This window comes from Nerophis ophidion, linkage group LG06 (assembly GCF_033978795.1).
Source record: "Nerophis ophidion isolate RoL-2023_Sa linkage group LG06, RoL_Noph_v1.0, whole genome shotgun sequence".
NCBI lineage: Eukaryota > Metazoa > Chordata > Actinopteri > Syngnathiformes > Syngnathidae > Nerophis > Nerophis ophidion.
Genome location: NC_084616.1, coordinates 61,933,871 through 61,954,858, shown reverse-complemented (window position 1 = coordinate 61,954,858; position 20,988 = coordinate 61,933,871). Strand labels below are relative to the sequence as shown.

The window sequence follows — 20,988 nt, the reverse complement described above, 5'->3', positions numbered from 1 at the left end:
GCAGTGGTCGGCAACCCGCAGCTCCGGAGCCGCATGCGGCTCTTTGGTCACTCTGATGTGGCTCAGCTGCATATTCGCCAACCCAACCGATTGTTTCTGGGATTTTCCGGATTTTGGTGCCTCTCCCGGACATCACCCGGGGTTAACATCCTCCGATTTTCACTCGGGCTACAGTATTGAGGGCGTGCCATGATGGCTTTACTTTTAACGGCTCCTATAATATGTCATCGCGAACGCCTTTATGCCATGCTATCTGCGTGCCGACTGGACGCATGCATTTCGCTGCTTCTATCGTCACACGTACGAGATTGCAAGGCATACTGGGTGATACAGGTTACAGTGAAAGTTGTGATATAAAAAAAACTTTAAGACTCTTACTAATATGCGCCACACTGTGAACCCACACCAAACAAGAATGACAAACACATTTCGGGAGAACATCCTCACAGTAACACAACATAAACGCAACACAACAATTACCCAGTATCCCATGTATCCATGACTATTCCTGGTTATATTATACACCCCCGCGCCGACAACCCCGTCCACCTTAACCGACGCATGGAAGGAGGGGTTTGGTGCTGGCGGGGTGTATAATATAGCAATAGTATAATATAACAAGTATGCCTTGCAGTCGTGTTCGTGTATTTGAGGAAGCCACATAAAACATGTTACTGGACTGGCAAGCTGTTTGTACATTTTGTAGAAGGTGTCAAAGGCAATGGCTTCATTGCACCCCCTTATTATTGTTAACTGGGTGACCATCAGCAGATATTCGCGAGAATGGTTGCGGCTCCCATTGTATCCTTTATTTTGTGAAATGGGTCAAAATGGCTCTTTGAGTGGTAAAGGAGGCCGACCCCTGCTCTAAAGGCACCCATTACAGCAATGTGGCTCTAAATGGAAATTAGTTTGACACCTCTGGCTTAAAACTGAGGCACCAAGTGTGCTGAAATTAAACTGACAATACCTGATACGTGAGTGTGTTAAAGGTTCTGGCAGAAACACAGACAATACATTTGTTGAGAAATAATCGCAGCACGTATGCTAAATGCAGTAAAGTAGTGAAGTCAATTTTGCCTCTAGATATGATTGATCAACAATCAAATCCACATATGAGCCACTGATTGCTTTATAGGCCCATCAATACAGGAAACCTCTACAAACAAGGCGGAACAAGTCCAAACCCCATTTCATTGTAGAATTGACAGTTTCAATGAGGCTGGACAACCAAGTCGGTAAAATGAAAAAGTGATCATTTTAGTTTATTTTCCATTAAAGAATGTTTGAAGAAACCTTTTACAACATCCATCCATCCATCCATTTTCTACCGCTTATTCCCTTTCGGGGTCGCGGGGGGCGCTGGCGCCTATCTCAGCTACAATCGGGCGGAAGGCGGGGTACACCCTGGACAAGTCGCCACCTCATCACAGGGCCAACACAGATAGACAGACAACATTCACACTCACATTCACACGCTAGGGCCAATTTTTTGTGTTGCCAATCAACCTATCCCCAGGTGCATGTCTTTGGAAGTGGGAGGAAGCCGGAGTACCCGGAGGGAACATTTAATAACGAAAGCACGCTTTACTCATTCCCAACAAAGTGCGTACCAGGGGGAATTTGCGACATAGCTAATTTTTTAACAACATTCTAAAAATACTATCATGAAAAATGTGTAACATGGTGAAAAAAGTTTGAATGTTGATGCGAACACAAATTTAACACATTTATACAGTTTATTGTTATTAATTTATGAATTCCTAAATGTAAAACTGTTTGTTTATTTTGTTGACCACTGACCGAAGAAATAATAAACTAACTAAACTACAGTACTGGAAACTTTTGATTTTTTTAGTGTGCGGCTATCAGTGGAAAAAGATTTGGACACCCCATGTTGTAATAAAGTAGAAAGAAAAAGAGAGCGAATAGTAAGAGACACAAAATCAGTTCTCTACCAAAGAGCTGTGAGTTTTAAACTGTACTCGCACAGAAAGCAAGGAGAGTGTTTAACAGGAAAAACAATCACCGCTTTGTTGAAGCCTGTTGTCTTGGTGGACAGGCTGCGACCAAATGTGCCATTGACTTTGGACGGCAAAAACTGGAACGTTCCAAACTCGCCCTGTGGAGACAAAGGCGGCGAAGTGGGGCCTATGGAAAGAGAGCAGACTTATGAGGGCGGAAACAAAGACGAAATGCTTCAAGACATTTTTACCCCAAATATGTTCATAGGATGGGACAACAGACAGACAAACGTGCAGCATCTTTGTTGAGGATCTTAATGGGCATCAAAAGACTGAAACATTAACCCTTGAATAGAACTTTGTTGTCTTTGAAGGGAAAAAAATAAAACAAGGACTTGGGATGTGCCAATCAATCGGCCATTGATAAGCTGATTTTAATAAAAAAAGTATGTGATCCCAGACGATTAATGCACACAAATGTCGATCCACTCTTGCTGACAAGTGACAATGTGTTTATTTTTAGTCCCCTGGATGACAAGCTAGTAGCTAATGTGTCCACATTCACAGTGTGGAGCCACCTTTAAGCTAATAATAATCACCTCCATTCTGGCAAATACACTGCATCACTTAGTAAGTATTATTATCACTGGAAGATGAGGCTAAAAATGTTTCACACGGAGGGCAAGTCAGAAGCAGGCATGCAAATAGCTAAGCTAACCGCCTAGCAAGCTTTAAACACCAAGAAATAAGTGCTTAGTAAACTTTAAGAAGTGTAGATAGAACCACGTTGCAGCAGAAAGTAAGAAGATATTAATAGACATTCTACCTGACTAGGAATAACAAGCCGGTGGTGAGGGACGTTTTATGCCAAACAAGCACAATATATAAAAGGTGAAAAAGGTCAGAATTTTAAAATATACGACAAAATAGAAACTTACTTGTTTCTAAAAGTGTCAGAATGATGCCAGCACATCACGGCTGTCTGAGAAAACTGGTGAACAGAAACCTACTAAAAACTTTGACTAAAATAGCGATTCTTTTGTATGTCTCTAATGATTATAATAACCACAAGTGAAGGTTAAACACATTAAAACATTATCAACAACACTAAATGGCAGTAAAAAGTACTGATCTGTTAGGTGTGAAGTTTGAAAGTTGCTAGCACTAGTTTATAAGCATGTAGCATTCTCTTTCTCTACTCTATTTACATCCCCACATAGTAAAACAGGCTGAAATTACCACAATCGCCTCCTAGTGTGCGAGAGGCACATTGCAATAGGCCAGCAGTCTCATTAGAGGTAAGAGCATGAAAACTAGAACTTCACATTTAGGAGTACACATAGAAGAAACTGAATCATTTGACAAATCGGACTAATTTAATGCAGAGAAACTGTAAAAAGTGACATAATGTCAGACAAGACAGCGCCGATCTTCAAGGATTACTTTCAAACTAGTTAAAAGAACATGCCGTATTTCCTTGAATTGCCGCCGGGGCGCTAATTAATTTAAAACTTCTTCTCACTCCTGCGCTTACCAAAGGCATGCGGTAAAGGCAAGCATGCGCTAATTATTTTAAAACCTCTTCTCACTGTGGCGCTTACCAAAGGCATGCGGTAAAAGTAAGCATGCGCTAATTACTTTAAAACCTCTTTTCACTCCGGCACTTACCAAAGGCATGCAGTAAAAATTTGAGTGTGAAGTAAGCTTGGACCTTAAATCCTACTGAATAGCACTAAATCGTCTTCGCATAAAATCCTACTGAATAGCACTAAATCGTCTTCCCTTTATGCGATTTCAAATTACCGGTATTGAAATCAGCCTCCTCTATTTTGAAAATGATGACAGGGGAAGTGTCACTCGTGACGCCACGAGTTTGACCAGGCGGTAATACTAAGCATGCGCTAATTATTTTGTGAAGCGAGTTTGACCCAGCGGTAATTCAAGGCAGGCGCATTCTATATGCCCTGCGGCAATTCAAGGAAATACGGTATATTTCATCATCCGTGTCAGTAGATATGTCCACATTTCAGCCTACTGAAATTCCACTTCTAACGACAGAAACATGCTGCAGTAAGAACCGTTAAAAATAGCTACTGAAAATATTCAGAAGTTGTAACGTGTAAAACGACATTTCTATGAAGCTCAAGATCAGGGTGCGATGGCTCCTGGTTTTACGAAATCTTGTATTTGAGTTCGGTAATAGGATTAGCCGAAATAAGTGTTTCACTTCAACCTAAACCCTTTCGGCTATGTAAAATTGTTAATATATTATGAATTAATGGATGCAAAACTGTTTATGTTTATTTTGTTGACCACTGACCTACAGCTTATAAGATGGTGCGGCTAATTCATGGATTTTTCTCCGATAACAGTCATAATATAAATCTAAAAAAGTAAATACCCCTACAAAGTGTTTTATTGTTTGTGTTATGCCTCTATCTTATGGACAAGTTTGCGTAGCTTTTTGACTCGTATGTATTTTTCATTCATCGATCCGAGAAACGTTTGCAAGTTTTACAGTATAACTAAAACTGTTTGTAATTTTCTAAAGGCTCAACATGTGTGATGTCTGTGGCATTTTTTTCATGCATATTTGTACATGTATTCTTAATGCAATGACGCTTGCGTCGTTAGCATTTGCTAATATGCTAACACATTTACGAGTGTAAGTGATAATATTGTGAACTTACGATGGCATTCTTTTAGTATTGTGTCAGTTCCTCAAATTCCTCAGTAAATTCACCAAGACCATGGAGATATTAAGACTTAGACTTCCTTTATTGTCACTAAAATTTTAACATTACAGTACAGATAAAAACAATTTTTTTTGCATTAGCTCATTGTAGTGTAGGAAAGAAGATCAATAAGGTGCAGAGTGTTTGCATTTACAAAACAAGGTGCAGATATAAATAGATAGATTGCGGATAAATATATTGCACTTTTGCATATTTATCCACATTTACAGATGTATGTTATTTTGCAGAGGTGTCCAAACATTTTCCAGCGAGGGAAATTGAAGGATGCAAGGGCCACTTTTATACATTTTGTATATGAAAAAATACTCAAACCAAAAAAATGTAGGTGAACATATGCTAACATTTGAGAAACACTTCTACATCTTAGCTTTGTGTTATAAATAACAAAGCAATAAAATCATTCATGATTATTTTAATATTGATTTTATTTGTATTTATGTTAACGGTGCTTTAAAGTAAGTTTGTATTTACTAATATTGCTATTATACCATCAACTGAAGCGCTTTTGAGGGCTTTAGTACACTCAAAAACAAAGAAATGTGTACACTTTTTCATGACAGGGCACACGGAAGTCATCAGACTTTATTCAGTGAGACGCTCAGGTTGTCGGACGTTTTGGTTTTCTGGTCCCATTTTGGGGGGATTCTGTCCCGTTGAATTTTTCATAGTTTTTTGTCCTAATTTGGGACCTGTTTAGTTTGTCTACAGAATGTGTCACGGGCCAATAAAAATTGCGCTGCGGGCCATTGTGGCCCCCGGGCCTCACTTTGGACACCCCTGTTATATTGTCTTTATAGTCCAGCGAGTTAATCAGTTTTTAAAGAATCTTTCTGTGTAAATAACTCATTTCGCATCATATATATTTGTGGCTTATAGTCCATCCATCCATCCAATTTTCTACCGCTTACTCCCTTTGGGGTCTTGGGGGATAGTCCATTGCGGCTAATGTCTGGAAAAAAAGTTTTTTCTTCTAAAATTGAGTGGGTGTGGCTTATATCCCGATGCACTCTATAGTCCGAAAAATACGGTACTCTTACTTATGTGATTATTTTGATGACTACTTTTTACTTGAGTCATATTATTCTAAAGCAGGGGTAGGGAACCTATGGCCCTAGAGCCAGATGTGGCTCTTTTGATGGATGCATCTGGCTCTCAGATTAATTTTAGCTGGCATTGCTTAACACCATAAGAAATTAATATTTCCACTGGTAATCAGAATTAAAAATAATGTTCAAAATACAAAACATTCTCCTGCATTTTAATCCATCCATTCGTTTACTACCGCATCTGTTCAAGAAGTCGCATTAATGGTAACAAGTATTTTATATATTATGGTTAGCTTCAAAATAACAATGTTATTAAAAAGAATACAAAACTTATTATACTCAGAAAATGTTGGTGTTACTTAAAAATGCACGCATTTAGTCATATTCAGTGTTAAAAAATATTATATGGGTCTCACGAAAACACATTTTAAAATATTTGGCTTTCATGGCTCTCTCAGCCAAAAAAGTTCTCGACCCCTGTTCTAAAGTAACAGTACTCTTATTTTCGTTGAATTTTTGGGTATTCCACCCACCTCTGTTGGTAACGGTATTGGTCGATATTTCACTCATGGACGATGGCTATCGGAATTGGAAGCATAAAAAACCCTAATTGAAACATCCTTAAAGTGGAAGATTATCACAATTTCTGAAGGGTTAAAACCAATAAAAATCAGTTCCCTGTGGCTTATTTTATTTTTCGAAGTTTTTTTCAAAATTTTACCCATCACGCAATATCCCGAAAATCTGCTTCAAAGGGCCTGATTTTCACCATCAGTATATCCACCCGTCCATTTTCCTGTGACGTCACTGCGTGATGCCGATACAAACAAACGTGGAGGATAGAACAGAAAGATATAGCGACATTAGCTCGGATTCAGACTCGGATTTCAGCGGCATAAGCGATTCAACAGATTACGCATGTATTGAAACGGATGGTTGGAGTGTGGAGGCAGATAGCGAAAACGAAATTGAAGGAGAAACTGAAGCTATTGAGCCATATCACGACAGACAGCGGCAACGAGGACGAATTTGGCAATCGCCTTCTAACCAATGATTGCATCTTTTGACCACTGGTGCAACTTGAATCCGTCGATTGGTATGTGTTTGTTTGGTATTAAATGTGGGTGGAAGGAAAGGCTGGATGCAAATATAGCTACAAATGAGGCATAATGATGCAATATGTACATACAGCTAGCCTAAATAGCATGTTAGCATCGATTAGTTTGCAGTCATGCCGTGCGAAAATATGTCTGAGTAGCACATAAGTCAATAACATCAACAAAACTCACCTTTGTGATTTTGTTGACTTTATCGTTGGAAATGCATCTGCTTTGAGTGTCGCAGGATATCCACACATCTCTGTCGTAGCATCGCTATCGTCGGTAGCGATGCTACGACAGAACAGGACGGACGAGGGACTTTCGCATCTTTTGACAACTGATGCAACTTGAATCCGTCGATTGGTATGTGTTTGTTTGGCATTAAATGTGGGTGGAGGGAAAGGCTGGATGCAAATATAGCTACAAATGAGGCATAATGATGCAATATGTACATACAACTAGCCTAAATAACATGTTAGCATCGATTAGCATGCCGTGACTATTGATATGTCTGATTAGCACACTCCACGTAAGACAACTTGAATCCGTCCCTGTTGGTGTTGTTACACCCTCCGACAACACACCGACGAGGCATGATGTCTCCAAGGTACGGAAAACAGTCGAAAAAACGGAAAATAACAGAGCTGATTTGACTTGGTGTGTGTAATGTGTTTGAGAAAATGGTGGATTGCTTCCTGTTATGACGTCACGGGTGAAAGGTCATCGCTAGGACAGCGAACAGTTGAAAGGCGTTTCAATCGCCAAATTCACCCTTTTAGAGTTTGGAAATCGGTTAAAAATAAACATATGGTCTTTTTTCTGCAACATCAAGGTATATATTGACGCTTACATTGGGTCTGGTGATAATGTTCCCCTTTAACAGAAACACCACGGGCTAGTTTATGTCATCAGTGGTTTGATAGAACAGATATGTATTCCATCCATCCATTTTCTACCGCTTGTCCCTTTTTGGGGTTGCGAGGGGTCGCTGGAGCCTATCTCAGCTGCATTCGGGCGTATATAAATCTGTATATTTTTCACAATTATTAATCATACTGAATAAAAACTGGTTTGTCGTCCGTCCGAGGAATTTGTTTGTCGTTCAGGCTTGTGACTCACCCCTTTGTCGTCAGCAGATACACGCAGGGAGCGTGTGCGCACATGAACAAATGGCATTCATGTCGTTGATATTATAGAATTTACATATACCGTATTTTTCGGACTACAAGTCGCATTTTTTTTTCATAGTTTGGCCGGGGGTGCGACTTATGTGTGAAATTATTAACACATTACTGTAAAATATCAAATAATATTATTTAGCTCATTCACGTAAGAGACGAGAGGTATAATAAGATTTCATGGGATTTAGCGATTAGGAATGACAGATTGTTTGGTAAACGTATAGCATGTTCTATATGTTATAGTTATTTGAATGACTCTTACCATAATATGTTACGTCAGGTGTTACTAGCCTTTCTGAAACCAAGAGCTACTTCTTGGGTACTGATTAATGCGAAGGGCTACCAGTTTGGTACACACTTAAATAAATTGCCAAAAATAGCCAATTTGCTCAATTTACCTATAACTCTATGTTATTATTAATAATTAATGATATTTATCTTTGTGGAAACACTGATCATCTTAATGATTTCTCACAATAAATATATATTTTTGATGACATGTTTTAAATAGGTTAAAATTCAATCTGCACTTTGTTAGAATATAAAACAAACTGGACCAAGCTATATTTCTAACAAAGACAAATCAATATGTCTTCTAGATTTTCCTGAGCAAAAATTTTAGAACTAATTCAAATACTTTGAAATAAGATTTAAATTTGATTCAACAGATTTTCTAGATTTGCCAGAATATTTTTTTTGAATTTTAAACATATTTCACAAATATCCTTTGTCGAAAAAACAGAAGCTAAAATGAAGAATTAAATTAAAATGTATTTATTATTCTTTACAATAATAACAAAAAAGAAAATACTTGAACAATGATTTAAATTGTCAGGAAAGAAGAGGAAGGAATTTAAAAGGTAAAAAGGTAAATGTGTTTAAAAATCCTAAAATTATTTTTAAGGTTGTATTTTTTTTCTACAATTGTCTTTCTGAAAGTTATAAGAAGCAAAGTGAAAAATAAATGAACTTCTTTAAACAAGTGAAGACCAAGTCTTTAAATTATTTTCTTGGATTTTCAAATTCTATTTGAGTTTTGTCTCTCTTAGAGTTAAAAATGTGGTGCAAAGCGAGACCAGCTTGCTAATAAATAAATAAAATTTAAAAAATAGAGGCAGCTCACTGGTAAGTGCTGCTATTTGAGCTATTTTTAAAACAGGCCAGCGGGCGACTCATCTGGTCCTTACGGGCGACCTGGTGCCCGCTGGCACCGCGTTGGTGACCCCTGTGTTACGTTAACATACCAGGCACCTTCTCAGTTGGTTATTTATGCGTCATATAACGTACACTATTCTTTATTTATTTTAAATTGCCTTTCAAATGTCTATTCTTGGTGTTGGGTTTTATCAAATACATTTCCCCCAACAATGCGACTTATACTCCAGTGCGACTTATATATGTTTTTTCCTTCTTTATTATGTATTTTCGGCAGGTGCGACTTATACCCCAGAGCGACTTATACTCCGAAAAAAACGTTAATAACAGCAAACATTAGCTATCCTAATCACTAACAACACACAAACCCAATGCGGGTGTGGGCATAGTTATATGACTACGTGTTCAACGTTGTCAACTCATCGGTAAGTTAGCCTTCACGAGGCATCGGTGTCAAAGTGGCAAGTGGATTTACGTTCCCGCCACACTTTACAAATACACGTCACATTGAAATGATGATTCATTGTTTTCTCACATCACGCATAAGTGCGTGGGTGTGAGACAAACGTGACATCATGTCGCGTCGTTAACACCTGCGTTACCTAAACATGTTTTAGCACATTTATTTGTCATGCTTGATTCATAAAAGTGTGGTTGTAATTGCCACGTCGGGCCAATGGCGAGACTGACGGCATCATCGAAGAATTACGATTGTCAAAAGAATGGCAAAGACAACAGCTATAAGTGAAGTGAATTATATTTATATAGCGCTTTTCTCAAGTGAGTCAAAGCGCTTTACATAGTGACACCCAATATCTAAGTTACATTTAAACCAGTGTGGGTGGCACTGGGAGCAGGTGGGTAAAGTGTCTTGCCCAAGGACACAACGGCAGTAAATAGGATGGCACAAGCGGGAATCGAACCTGCAACCCTCAAGTTGCTGGCACAGTCACTCTACCAACCGAGCTATGCCACCCCAGAATAAGAGAATTTTAGTAGGATATGTTCAATTCACATTTGTGTTCAATTGTGTGTTAAATTTCAGCATCTTCTGTAAAATCAGTATTTAAAAGGCCATCTGCTTGATGACGATGTTCCTATTTGCGTACCTTGAAACAAAAACTATGTGGAGAATAACTCAACAAGACGAGGAAAACGATAATCATTCATTGAGGAACATGACACAACAGGTCCAAACCAGCTGTGCCTCATTGGAAAATTCTTCTTCAAAGTCAGTTAATATTATTTTCTTGGCTCAAGAAGAGAAAAACAGCCTATTCTGGATTAACCAGTAATTTGCATGTTGCAATGAGCTTTTCAGCAGTTAAATTGCCTCCTGTAACCTGCTGCGTAGTCGTTATCAAGTTTTACTTGGGATGCTGATGCGTCTAATTTATCCGTGCCAAAAATGTCAATCTTTTTTATCAATTACACAACATTTCACACTCAATAAAAGAATGTCAGCAAATCATTAAATCTACATGCATCTGACAGATAAACAACCGCTGCTTTGAGAATTTCTGTTGCCTCACCAAAATACAAGACTAAATAATTAACTTTCCTCAAAGTCCTTTTTTTTTGCTTATGCAGGTGCGACTCCACAACCTATTTTGCATGCAGACAAACTTAAAAAAAGCAGGAAATGTATTGTTTTGTAAGTAGGGGCTTCCTGGAAAACTTGGCTGACATTCCTCCCTCAGAGGGGGAAAAAGGAGTCTTTGGACACAGAGTCCTTGTGTAGATGCAACCACGGGGCAAATTCTTGTAAGTATGGGTGCAATGGGAGTGCACGTCTTAGGAACAATCTACATTATGCACCCATTTTAAATGTGTGTGGCAGCTCCAGGGGAGGCATAGCAGCTTGAGTAAATTAAAGAAAAGATTATTTAAAAAAACCTGCTAAACTTAGTCTAGTTAAAAAAGCAACATAAATTAATTTAGGGTTTGGGAGTAAACAGACTGTATAGTTCAGAAATCAGTTTTTCAGTTGGGCTATTATGAAAAATGAAAGTCCTTGCTGTAAAATAAACTTTTAAATGTGCAGTCATAAATGTAATGTGAACCCTACGGATGTTCTAATAATCACTTACTTTCATGAATACAAAGGAATTATGTGCGGTTTACTGTATATACAGTGGGGCAAAAAAGTATTTAGTCAACCACCGATTGTGCAAGTTCTCCCACTTAAAATGATGACAGAGGTCTGTAATTTTCATCATAGGTACACTTCAACTCTGAGAGACAGAATGGGAAAAAAAAATACAGGAATTACATTGTAGGAATTTTAAAGAATTTATTTGTAAATTGTGGTGGAAAATAAGTATTTGGTCAACCATTTAAAGCTCTCACTGATGGAAGGAGGTTTTGGCTCAAAATCTCACGATACATGGCCCCATTCATTCTTTCCTTAACACGGATCAATCGTCTTGACCCTTAGCAGAAAAACAGCCCCAAAGCATGATGTTTCCACCCCCATGCTTCACAGTAGGTCTGGTGTTCTTGGGATGCAACTCAGTATTCTTCTTCCTCCAAACACGACGAGTTGAGTTTATACCGAAATGGATACATGGAAGATACAGCAGAGGATTGGGAGAATGTCATGTGGTCAGATGAAACCAAAATTGAACTTTTTGGTATAAACTCAATTCGTCGTGTTTGGAGGAAGAAGAATACTGAGTTGCATCCCAAGAACACCACACCTACTGTGAAGCATGGGGGTGGAAACATCATGCTTTGGGGCTGTTTTTCTGCTAAGGGGACAGGACGATTGATCCGTGTTAGGGAAAGAATGAATGGGGCCATGTATCGTGAGATTTTGAGCCAAAACCTCCTTCCATCAGTGAGAGCTTTGAATGGTTGACCAAATACTTATTTTCCACCACAATTTACAAATAAATTCTTTAAAATCCCTACAATGTGAATTCCTGGATTTTTTTTTCACATTCTGTCTCTCACAGTTGAAGTGTACCTATGATGAAAATGACAGAACTCTGTCATTATTTTAAGTGGGAGAACTTGTACAATCGGTGGCTGACTAAATACGTTTTTGCCCTACTGTATATTGCTTTTAAATCAGATAATCACACATTTGAATTTGGATTATTAAATGATTATTGGATTATTCATGATCAATCACAGGCTGTTACTTGCTTGCTTGATTTATATTAACTTGAAAAAAAATTATATATATTTAAAGTAAAATGCGATTCAATTGTCAGGATGTCATTTGGGATTTTTTTTCCCAAATGTTTTAGGCTACTTGAATGCACTAAGTTATTTTGCTCAGAACTGGGGAACAGTTCTATTTATTGTCCAGTCAGTGTATTTTGAAGTGAAGTTAGCCAATGAGCACCACTGATCTCTGACTTCATAACAACCATCTACGGTTTAGCTAAAAGAGCATGTACAGCCAAAATAAATTGTGTGATTAATTTGCGTACAAGCATGATTATTGCGATTTTTTCTCGTGATCAATGCCATGAGTAAACTGGTTATTTTTGACAGGCCAAATAAAGAGATACAGTACAGGTTCAGATGGATTTAAAAAACCTTGCACTGCAAAGCATTTGCCACTGGCCAATATTTTTATTTCTGGAAACCTCACTACTTTTAAAAGCTATTTTCCTATTTTTAGTCATTGATTTTACATCATAATCTTCATTTTAGCACCCATCCATCCATCCATTTCTACCGCTTGTCCCTATTGGGGTCGCGTCTGCTGGAGCCTATCCCAGCTGCACACGGGCGGAAGGCGTGGTACACCCTAGACAATACGCCACATCATCGCAGGGCCAACACAGATAGACAAACAATCACACACTAGGGCCCTTTTAGTGATTAATTACGTTGTCTATTATAGTTTAAAGATGTTAAAATTCAGAAAAAAAAATATCTACCAATCCATTTCTACCCTTTTGGGTTCGCGAGGGGGGGTGAAGCATAAGGAGGGAGGGGAGGGGTTCTGGAGCCTATCCTGGTTGGACACGGGTGAAAAAAAAAAAATTCTGGCGACTTGTCCAGGGTGTAACCCGCCTTCCGCCCGATTGTAGCTGAGATAGGCACCAGCGCCTCCCGCGACCCCAAAGGGAATAAGCGGTAGAAAAATGGATGGATGGATGGAAAAAAAACTTTCAAAATTTTGGTTTTCGCCACATAGAACATCTTAGAACAGTGGTTCTTTAATGGGGGTATGCTTACCCCTGGGGGTACTTAAAGGTATGCCAAGGGCTATGTGAGATTTTTTTTAAATAGTCTAAAAAATAGCAACAATTCTAAAATTCTATATAAATATATTTATTGAATAATACTTCAACAAAATATGAATGTAAGTTCATAAACTGTGAAAAGAAATGCAACAATGCAATATTCAGTGTTGACAGCTAAATTTTTTGTGGCAATGTTCCATAAATATTGATGTTAAATATTTATTTTTTTGTGAAGAAATGTTTAAAATTAAGTTCATGAATCCAGATGGATCTCTATTACAATCCCCAAAGAGGGCACTTTAAGTTGATGATTACTTCTATGTGTAGAAATCTTTACTTATAATTGAATCACTTCTTTATTTTTCAACAAGTTTTTAGTTATTTCTATATCTTTATTTCCAAATAGTTCAAGAAATACCACTACAAATGAGCAATATTTTGCACTCTTGTATAATTCAATAAATCAGAAACTAATTACATAGTGCTGGGTTCTACTTCTTTATCTCTTTTTTTTTCCACCAAAAATGCTTTGCTCTGATTAAGGGGTACTTGAATTAAAAAAATGTTCATAGGGGTACATCACTGAAAAAAGGTTGAAAACCACTGTCTTAGACCATTGAATTGAAGTGAATTCTATTTATATAGCGCTTTTCTCTAGTGACTCAAAGTGCTTTACATAGTGAAACCCAATATCAAAGTTACATTTAAACCAGTGTGGGTGGCACTGTATAGCAGGTGGGTAAAGTGCCTTGCCCAAGGACACGACGGCAGTGACTAGGAATCCTCAAGTTGCTGACACGGCCACTCTACGAGTAGGGTGCTTAATTTAAGAAATGCACGTTTAAAAGTGCTTGTTTACAGCATCCATACATACATCCATCCATCCATCAACTTCCGCTTATCCGAGGTCGGGTCGCGGGGGCAGCAGCCTAAACAGGGAAGCCCAGACTTCCCTCTCCCCAGCCACTTCGTCCAGCTCCTCCCGGGGGATCCCGAGGCGTTCCCAGGCCAGCCGGGAGACATAGTCTTCCCAACGTGTCCTGGGTCTTCCCCGTGGCATCCTACCGGTTGGAAGTGCCCTAAACACCTCCCTAGGGAGGCGTTCGGTTGGCATCCTGACCAGATTCCCGAACCACCTCATCTGGCTCATCTCGATGTGGAGGAGCAGCGGCTTTACTTTGAGTTCCTCCTGGATGGCAGAGCTTCTCACCCTATCTCTAAGGGAGAGCCCCGCCACCCGGCGGAGGAAACTCATTTCGGCCGCTTGTACCCGTGATCTTATCCTTTCGGTCATGACCCAAAGCTCATGACCATAGGTGAGGATGGGAACGTAGATCGACCGGTAAATTGAGAGCTTTGCCTTCCGGCTCAGCTCCTTCTTCACCACAACGGATCGGTACAAATCCGCATTACTGAAGACGCCGCACCGATCCGCCTGACGATCTCACGATCCACCCAATCCCTCACTCGTGAACAAGACTCCTAGGTACTTGAACTCCTCCACTTGGGTCAGGGTCTCCTCCCCAACCCGGAGATGGCACTCCACCCTTTTACGGGAGAGAACCATGGACTCGGACTTGGAGGTGCTGATTCTCATTCCGGTCGCTTCACACTCGGGTGCGAACCGATCCAGCGAGAGCTGAAGATCCTGGCCAGATGAAGCCACCAGGACCACATCATCTGCAAAAAGCAGAGACCTGATCCCACGGCCACCAAACCGGAACCCCTCAACGCCTTGACTGCGCCTAGAAATTCTGTCCATAAAAGTTATGAACAGAATCGGTGACAAAGGACAGCCTTGGCGGAGTCCAACACTCACTTACAGCATGCCATACTTATTTCTATAAAATCCTGTTTATTTGTACATGTACACATCTTAATTTTAGGATGTTTTAATAAATAAAATTAACCTTCTGCCTGATAATTTCACTAAATCTAATTATTTTTTTCTACAAATCTAGTCTTTTGATCCTGTATATTGTATTCTCCTCTTTGAAGTGTTAAAGGCAAATATAGTCTCTTGCTGATGGTGTTCCAAAAAACAGATAAAAGATGTCCACTAACATTGCGAGCATGCAGGGTTATTTAGGAGTGTGAATGAAGTTGTTCCATACTTGCAGGCGTGCCATTCTTGCCGTGTTTAGACTTGCTCCTCTTGATGGTCTGCACTTGATCCAGCACCCGGTGTGCGCCGCTGTGCAGCCTGGTGTCGGAAGGCAGGGCCAGCGAGGTGTCCTCCACTCGGCCCGCCGTCATGGCCGAACGCAGCGGCTCCGCAGCGATCATCCTATTGTTCTTTATTGTTGTTTTGTATCGTTGGATCGTTCGCCCGAGACGAGCTGCCTTTAAGCCGAGGGGAGTGCGGGTCGAACTGCGAGCGGACGTGCGAGGAAGTGAGGGAGTGAACATGGGAGCTCCACCCGGGGCCGCGCCCAGCAGTCGAAGGTGGGGCCGCCTGCCCACTCTTCTCGTGCAGGTGTCGGACTCTCTGGGAACATGAACACACTTTTTTTTTTTTTTTTAAACGCACTCTCCCCACATTATAGATACAGAATCACTGTACACGAGGAAAAAGATGTCCATAAAGTCGAGTTCTGTTGTGAAAACAACAACCGGAAATGATTGTCTTTTAACAATCCATCCATCCCTTTTCTACCGCCTATTCGCTTTGGGGTGCGCTGGTGCCTATCTCAGTTACAATCGGAAGGAAGGCGGCGTACACCCTGGACAAGTCACTAGCTCATCGCAGGGCCAACACAGGTAGACAGACAACATTCACACTCACATTCACACACTAGCTTCACGGTGGGAGAGGCGCTAGTGCGTCTGCCTCACAATACGAAGTTCCTGCAGTCCTGGGTTCAAATCCAGGCTCGGGATCTTTCTGTGTGGAGTTTGCATGTTCTCCCCGTGAATGCGTGGGTTCCCTGTGGGTACTCCGGCTTCCTCCCACTTCCAAAGACATGCACCTGGGGATAGGTTGATTGGCAACACTAAATTGGCCCTAGTGTGTGAATGTGAGTGTGAATGTTGTCTGTCTATTTGTGTTGGCCCTGCGATGAGGTGGCGACTTGTCCAGGGTGTACCATGCCTTCCGCCCGATTGTAGCCGAGATAGGTGCCAGCACCCCCCGCGATCCCCGAAAGGGAATAAGCGGTGGGAAATGGATGGATGGGATGGATGGATTCACACACTAGGGCAGTGGATCTTAACCTGGTTGGAGGTGTAACAGGGTGAATTACGTCTTGTAAATAATGTATTTTCTATCCATCCATCATCTTCCGCTTATCCGAGGTCGGGTCGCGGGGGCAGCAGCCTAAGCAGGGAAGCCCAGACTTCCCTCTCTCCAGCCACTTCGTCTAGCTCTTCCCGGGGGATCCCGAGGCGTTCCCAGGCCAGCCAGGAGACACAGTCTTCCCAACGTGTCCTGGGTCTTCCCCGTGGCCTCCTACCAGCTGGACGTGCCCTAAACACCTCCGTGGGGAGGCGTTCGGGTGGCATCCTGACAAGATGCCCGAACCACCTCATCTGGCTCCTCTCGATGTGGAGGAGCAGCGGCTTTACGTTGAGCTCCTCCCGGATGGCAGAGCTTCTCACCCTATCTCTAAGGGAGAGCCCCGCCACCCGGCGGAGGAAACTCATTTCGGCCGCTTGTACCCGTGATCTTATCCTTTCGGTCATGACCCAAAGTTCATGACCATAGGTGAGGATGGGAATGTAGATCGACCGGTAAATTGAGAGCTTTGCCTTCCGGCTCAGCTCCTTATTGTTATAATTGCGCTGCTGATCCGCCTCCGCTTGGGATGGTTTCCTGCTGGCTCCGCTGTGAACGGGACTCTCGCTGCTGTGTTGGATCCGCTTTGGACTGGACACTCGCGACTGTGTTGGATCCATTATGGATTGAACTTTCACAGTATCATGTTAGGCCCGCTCGACATCCATTGCTTTCCTCCTCTCCAAGGTTCTCATAGTCATCATTGTCACCGACGTCCCACTGGGTGTGAGTTTTCCTTGCCCTTATGTGGCCCTACCGAGGATGTCGTAGTGGTTTGTGCAGCCCTTTGAGACATTAGTGATTTAGGGCTATATAAGTAAACATTGATTGATTGATTGAATTACACAAAATATGTAAGTTACATGTGGATACCTGAATATTGTTTGATTTTTTTGTCAATGTGGAACCATTGTCTCGTTGTCCCTCCTACTGCAATAATTACTGTGACACCTGTCTTTTTATATGCGTTGGACACGCCCTCCAACTTCCTTTTTCGTCTACGACAGGGGTGTCAAAGTCAAATACAGAGTGGGCCAAAATTTAAAACTGAACAAAGCGGCGGGCCGAGGTTGAACAAATTAACCTTTTAATAGGGACCCCAAAAGTTTTGCATTGAATATTGAACAAGCAAGGCTTATATAACTTTATAGTGACTTGCAAAATCGAGTTTCAAATAATAATAATAATAATTAGAAAATATCAATGGCATATCAAATAAAATTTAAATAAAAATTGAGTGCCTCTTTTCTATTTGCCGCCTTCTGAGGTAAATATCAAAATAAACTTTGTCCACGGACTAATAATAAATGTGAAAATAAAATAACAATAAAGAATGAATCAAACATTCAAGCCTTGAAGTAGCAAGAGAAAGTGCATGAATAAATTAATTATTGCTCAGTTTGCTACACTGATTTGCTCGAACAATGAATATGGAACATGCAATAATTATATAACTTAATTGTGCAAAATCAACATTCAAAAAACAAACGAAAAAAAAAAAGGTCAAATAAATACAATTTAAATAAAACATATAATGCCTCTTTTATATTTGCAGCCTTCTGAGGTAAATATCAACATTACATTTTTCCACAGGCAAATAAATCTTAAAATAAAATAATAATGAGATTGGGTGGGGTTGGTGGTGGAGGGCGGGTTTTGATTGTAGTCAGTGCTGCAAGAGGTTCTGGGTATTTGTTCTGTTGTGTTTATGTTGTGTTTTACGGTGCGGATGTTCTCCCGAAATATGTTAGTCATTCTTGTATGGTGTGGGTTCACAGTGTGGCGCATATTTGTAACAGTGTTAAAGTTGATTATACGGCCACCCTCAGTCTGACCTGTATGGCTGTTGAGCAAGTATGCGTGGCATTCACTTAAGTGTGTGTACGAGTCGCATATATCATGTGACTTGGCCAGCACGCTGTTTGTATGGAGTAAAAGCGGACGTGACAACATATTGTAGACAACGCTAAAGGCAGTGCCTTTATAGTACCGGCGGGCCAGCTCTAATGTTAATTTGATATTGCCTCAAGGACCAAATGAAATTGTACGGCGGGCCAAATTTGGCCCGCGGGCCAGAGTTTGACACCCATGATCTACGATAAAGGGAGAGGTAAGCGTCCATGCGACGACAGAAAATATTTTGTCTTGTTAAGAACTTCAATTCATTTCTTGTTCATTATTATATTTGTGTAGGGGCTCGACGATGGCACAAAGTTTTTGATGACAATTGTATTTTGTATTATCAGGTTTGTTTTTATTTTACTTTGTATGTAACTACGCCCGCCCCCTTTTTGTCTACGATAACCGGAGAGGGGCTCCACGATGGCGGAAAGTTTTTGATGACAATTGTATTCTGTATTATCAGTAAAGTGCAGTGGAGAAACCCATGGTGTCGGTCGTCTTCCATAAACAACACACAACGCAGAGGAAAAGACCACCGGTTACAGAGGTACCGGACCCCACCAGTTTCATACACGCATTCACCGAACCCTTCTTTAGTGAAAAATAAAAGGATTTTTTCCTTTTTAATTCAAGACAAAGTTATATGCTTTTGGTAACACTTTAAAGGCCTACTGAAACCCACTACTACCCAGCACGCAATCTGATAGTTTATATATCAATGATGAAATATTAACATTGCAACACATGCCAATACGACCTTTTTAGTTGACTAAATTACAATTTTAAATTTCCCGGGAGTTTCGTCTTTGAAACGTCATGTAATGATGACGTGTACGCAAGACGTCACGGGTTTTTAGGAAGTATGAGCGCTGCGCACACACACAGATAAATGTCGTCTGCTTTAATGGCGTTATTATACAGTTGTTTGGACATCTGTGTTGCTGAATCTTTTGCAATTTGTTCAATTAATATTGGAGAAGTCACAGTAGAAAGATGGAGTTGGGAAGCTTTAGCCTTTAGCCACACAAACACACGGTGATTCCTTGTTTAAAATTCCCGGAGGTGAAACTTTCCTATGGATCAGAGCGCGGTCAAGAGAACATGGATCCAGACCACATGTCAACCAGCAGGTTTTGGTGAGAAAATTGTGGTTAAAAAGTCAGTTCTTACCGGAGAAAAGCTGAGCTTGTGCCGTCCATAGCTGCCGTCAACTCCCCTGAGACATTGGCGTCATGACACCCGTGGAGACACCCTTCCGACTATTAGGTACTATTTAACTCACAAAAACACTAACAACACAATAGAAAGATAAAGGATTTCCCAGAATTAACCTAGTAAATGTGTCTAAAAACATCGGAATCTGTCCCAATGCAATCGCTTTTTTTTTTTCTAGTCCGTCGCTATCAATATCGTCAAACACAAATCTTTCATCCTCGCTCAAATTAATGGGGAAATTGTCGTTTTCTCGGTCCGAATAGCACTTTTTGTTGGAGGCTCCCATTAAAAACAATGTGAATATGTGAGGAGCCATCAAACATGTGACGTCATCGTCTGCGACTTCCGGTAGAGGCAGGGCTTTTCTGTAAGCACCGAAAGATGCAAACTTTATCGTGGATGTTCTCTACTAAATCCTTTCAGCAAAAATATGGCAATATCGCGAAATGATCAAGTATGACACATTGAATGGACCTGCTATCCCTGTTTAAATAAGAAAATCTCATTTCAGTAGGCCTTTAACCTGGTTGGAGGTACGGACCCCACCAGTTTCATACACGCATTCACCGAACCCTTCTTAAGTGAAAAATTAAATTGTATTTTTTTTAAATTCAAGACAAAGTTATATGTTTTTGGTAACACTTTAATATGCGGAACATACGGCGTGGCGCAGTGGGGAGAGTGGCCGTGCGCAACCCGAGCGTCCCTGGTTCAATTCCCACCTAGTACCAACCTCGTCACGTCCGTTGTGTCCTGAGCAAGACACTTCACCCTTGCTCCTGATGGGTGCTGGTTGGCGCCTTGCATGGCAGCTCCCTCCATCCGTGTGTGAATGTGTGTGTGAATGGGTAAATGTGGAAGTAGTGTCAAAGCGCTTTGAGTACCTTGAAGGTAGAAAAGCGCTATACAAGTACAACCCATTTATTATTTATTTAACATATTTTAAGTAACAAAGACTTAATTTAGAGTTATTTGGCCACTAGGGGAACATATTGCTAGTAATAAAGACTTAATTTAGAGTTATTTGGTTAGGGTTAGGGTCAGGGCTAGAATAAGGTCATGCCGAATAGGCATTAATAAGTACTTAATAACGACTAGTTATTGAATTGAATTGAAATATTTATTTTAAACCTGCACAGTACAACTAAACACAGTTGTTTTTGTTTTTTTTACATGTTGGCAAAGATATT

The 20,988-nt window shown here is 40.5% G+C and overlaps 1 protein-coding gene across 1 annotated transcript in view; it reads right to left on the bottom strand.

The window, feature by feature from the left end:
* Nucleotides 1-15,802, bottom strand: part of LOC133555068 (plakophilin-1) — a 42,326-nt gene extending 26,524 nt beyond the window's left edge. The window contains exons 1-2 of the mRNA XM_061904511.1: nt 15,522-15,802; nt 2,030-2,151 (exon numbers count right to left, since the gene is read on the bottom strand). Coding sequence (XP_061760495.1) covers nt 2,030-2,151; nt 15,522-15,693 — 294 coding nt within the window. The 5' untranslated portion in view covers nt 15,694-15,802. The remainder of the gene's footprint in view (nt 1-2,029; nt 2,152-15,521) is intronic.
* Nucleotides 15,803-20,988: the final 5,186 nt, after the last annotated feature.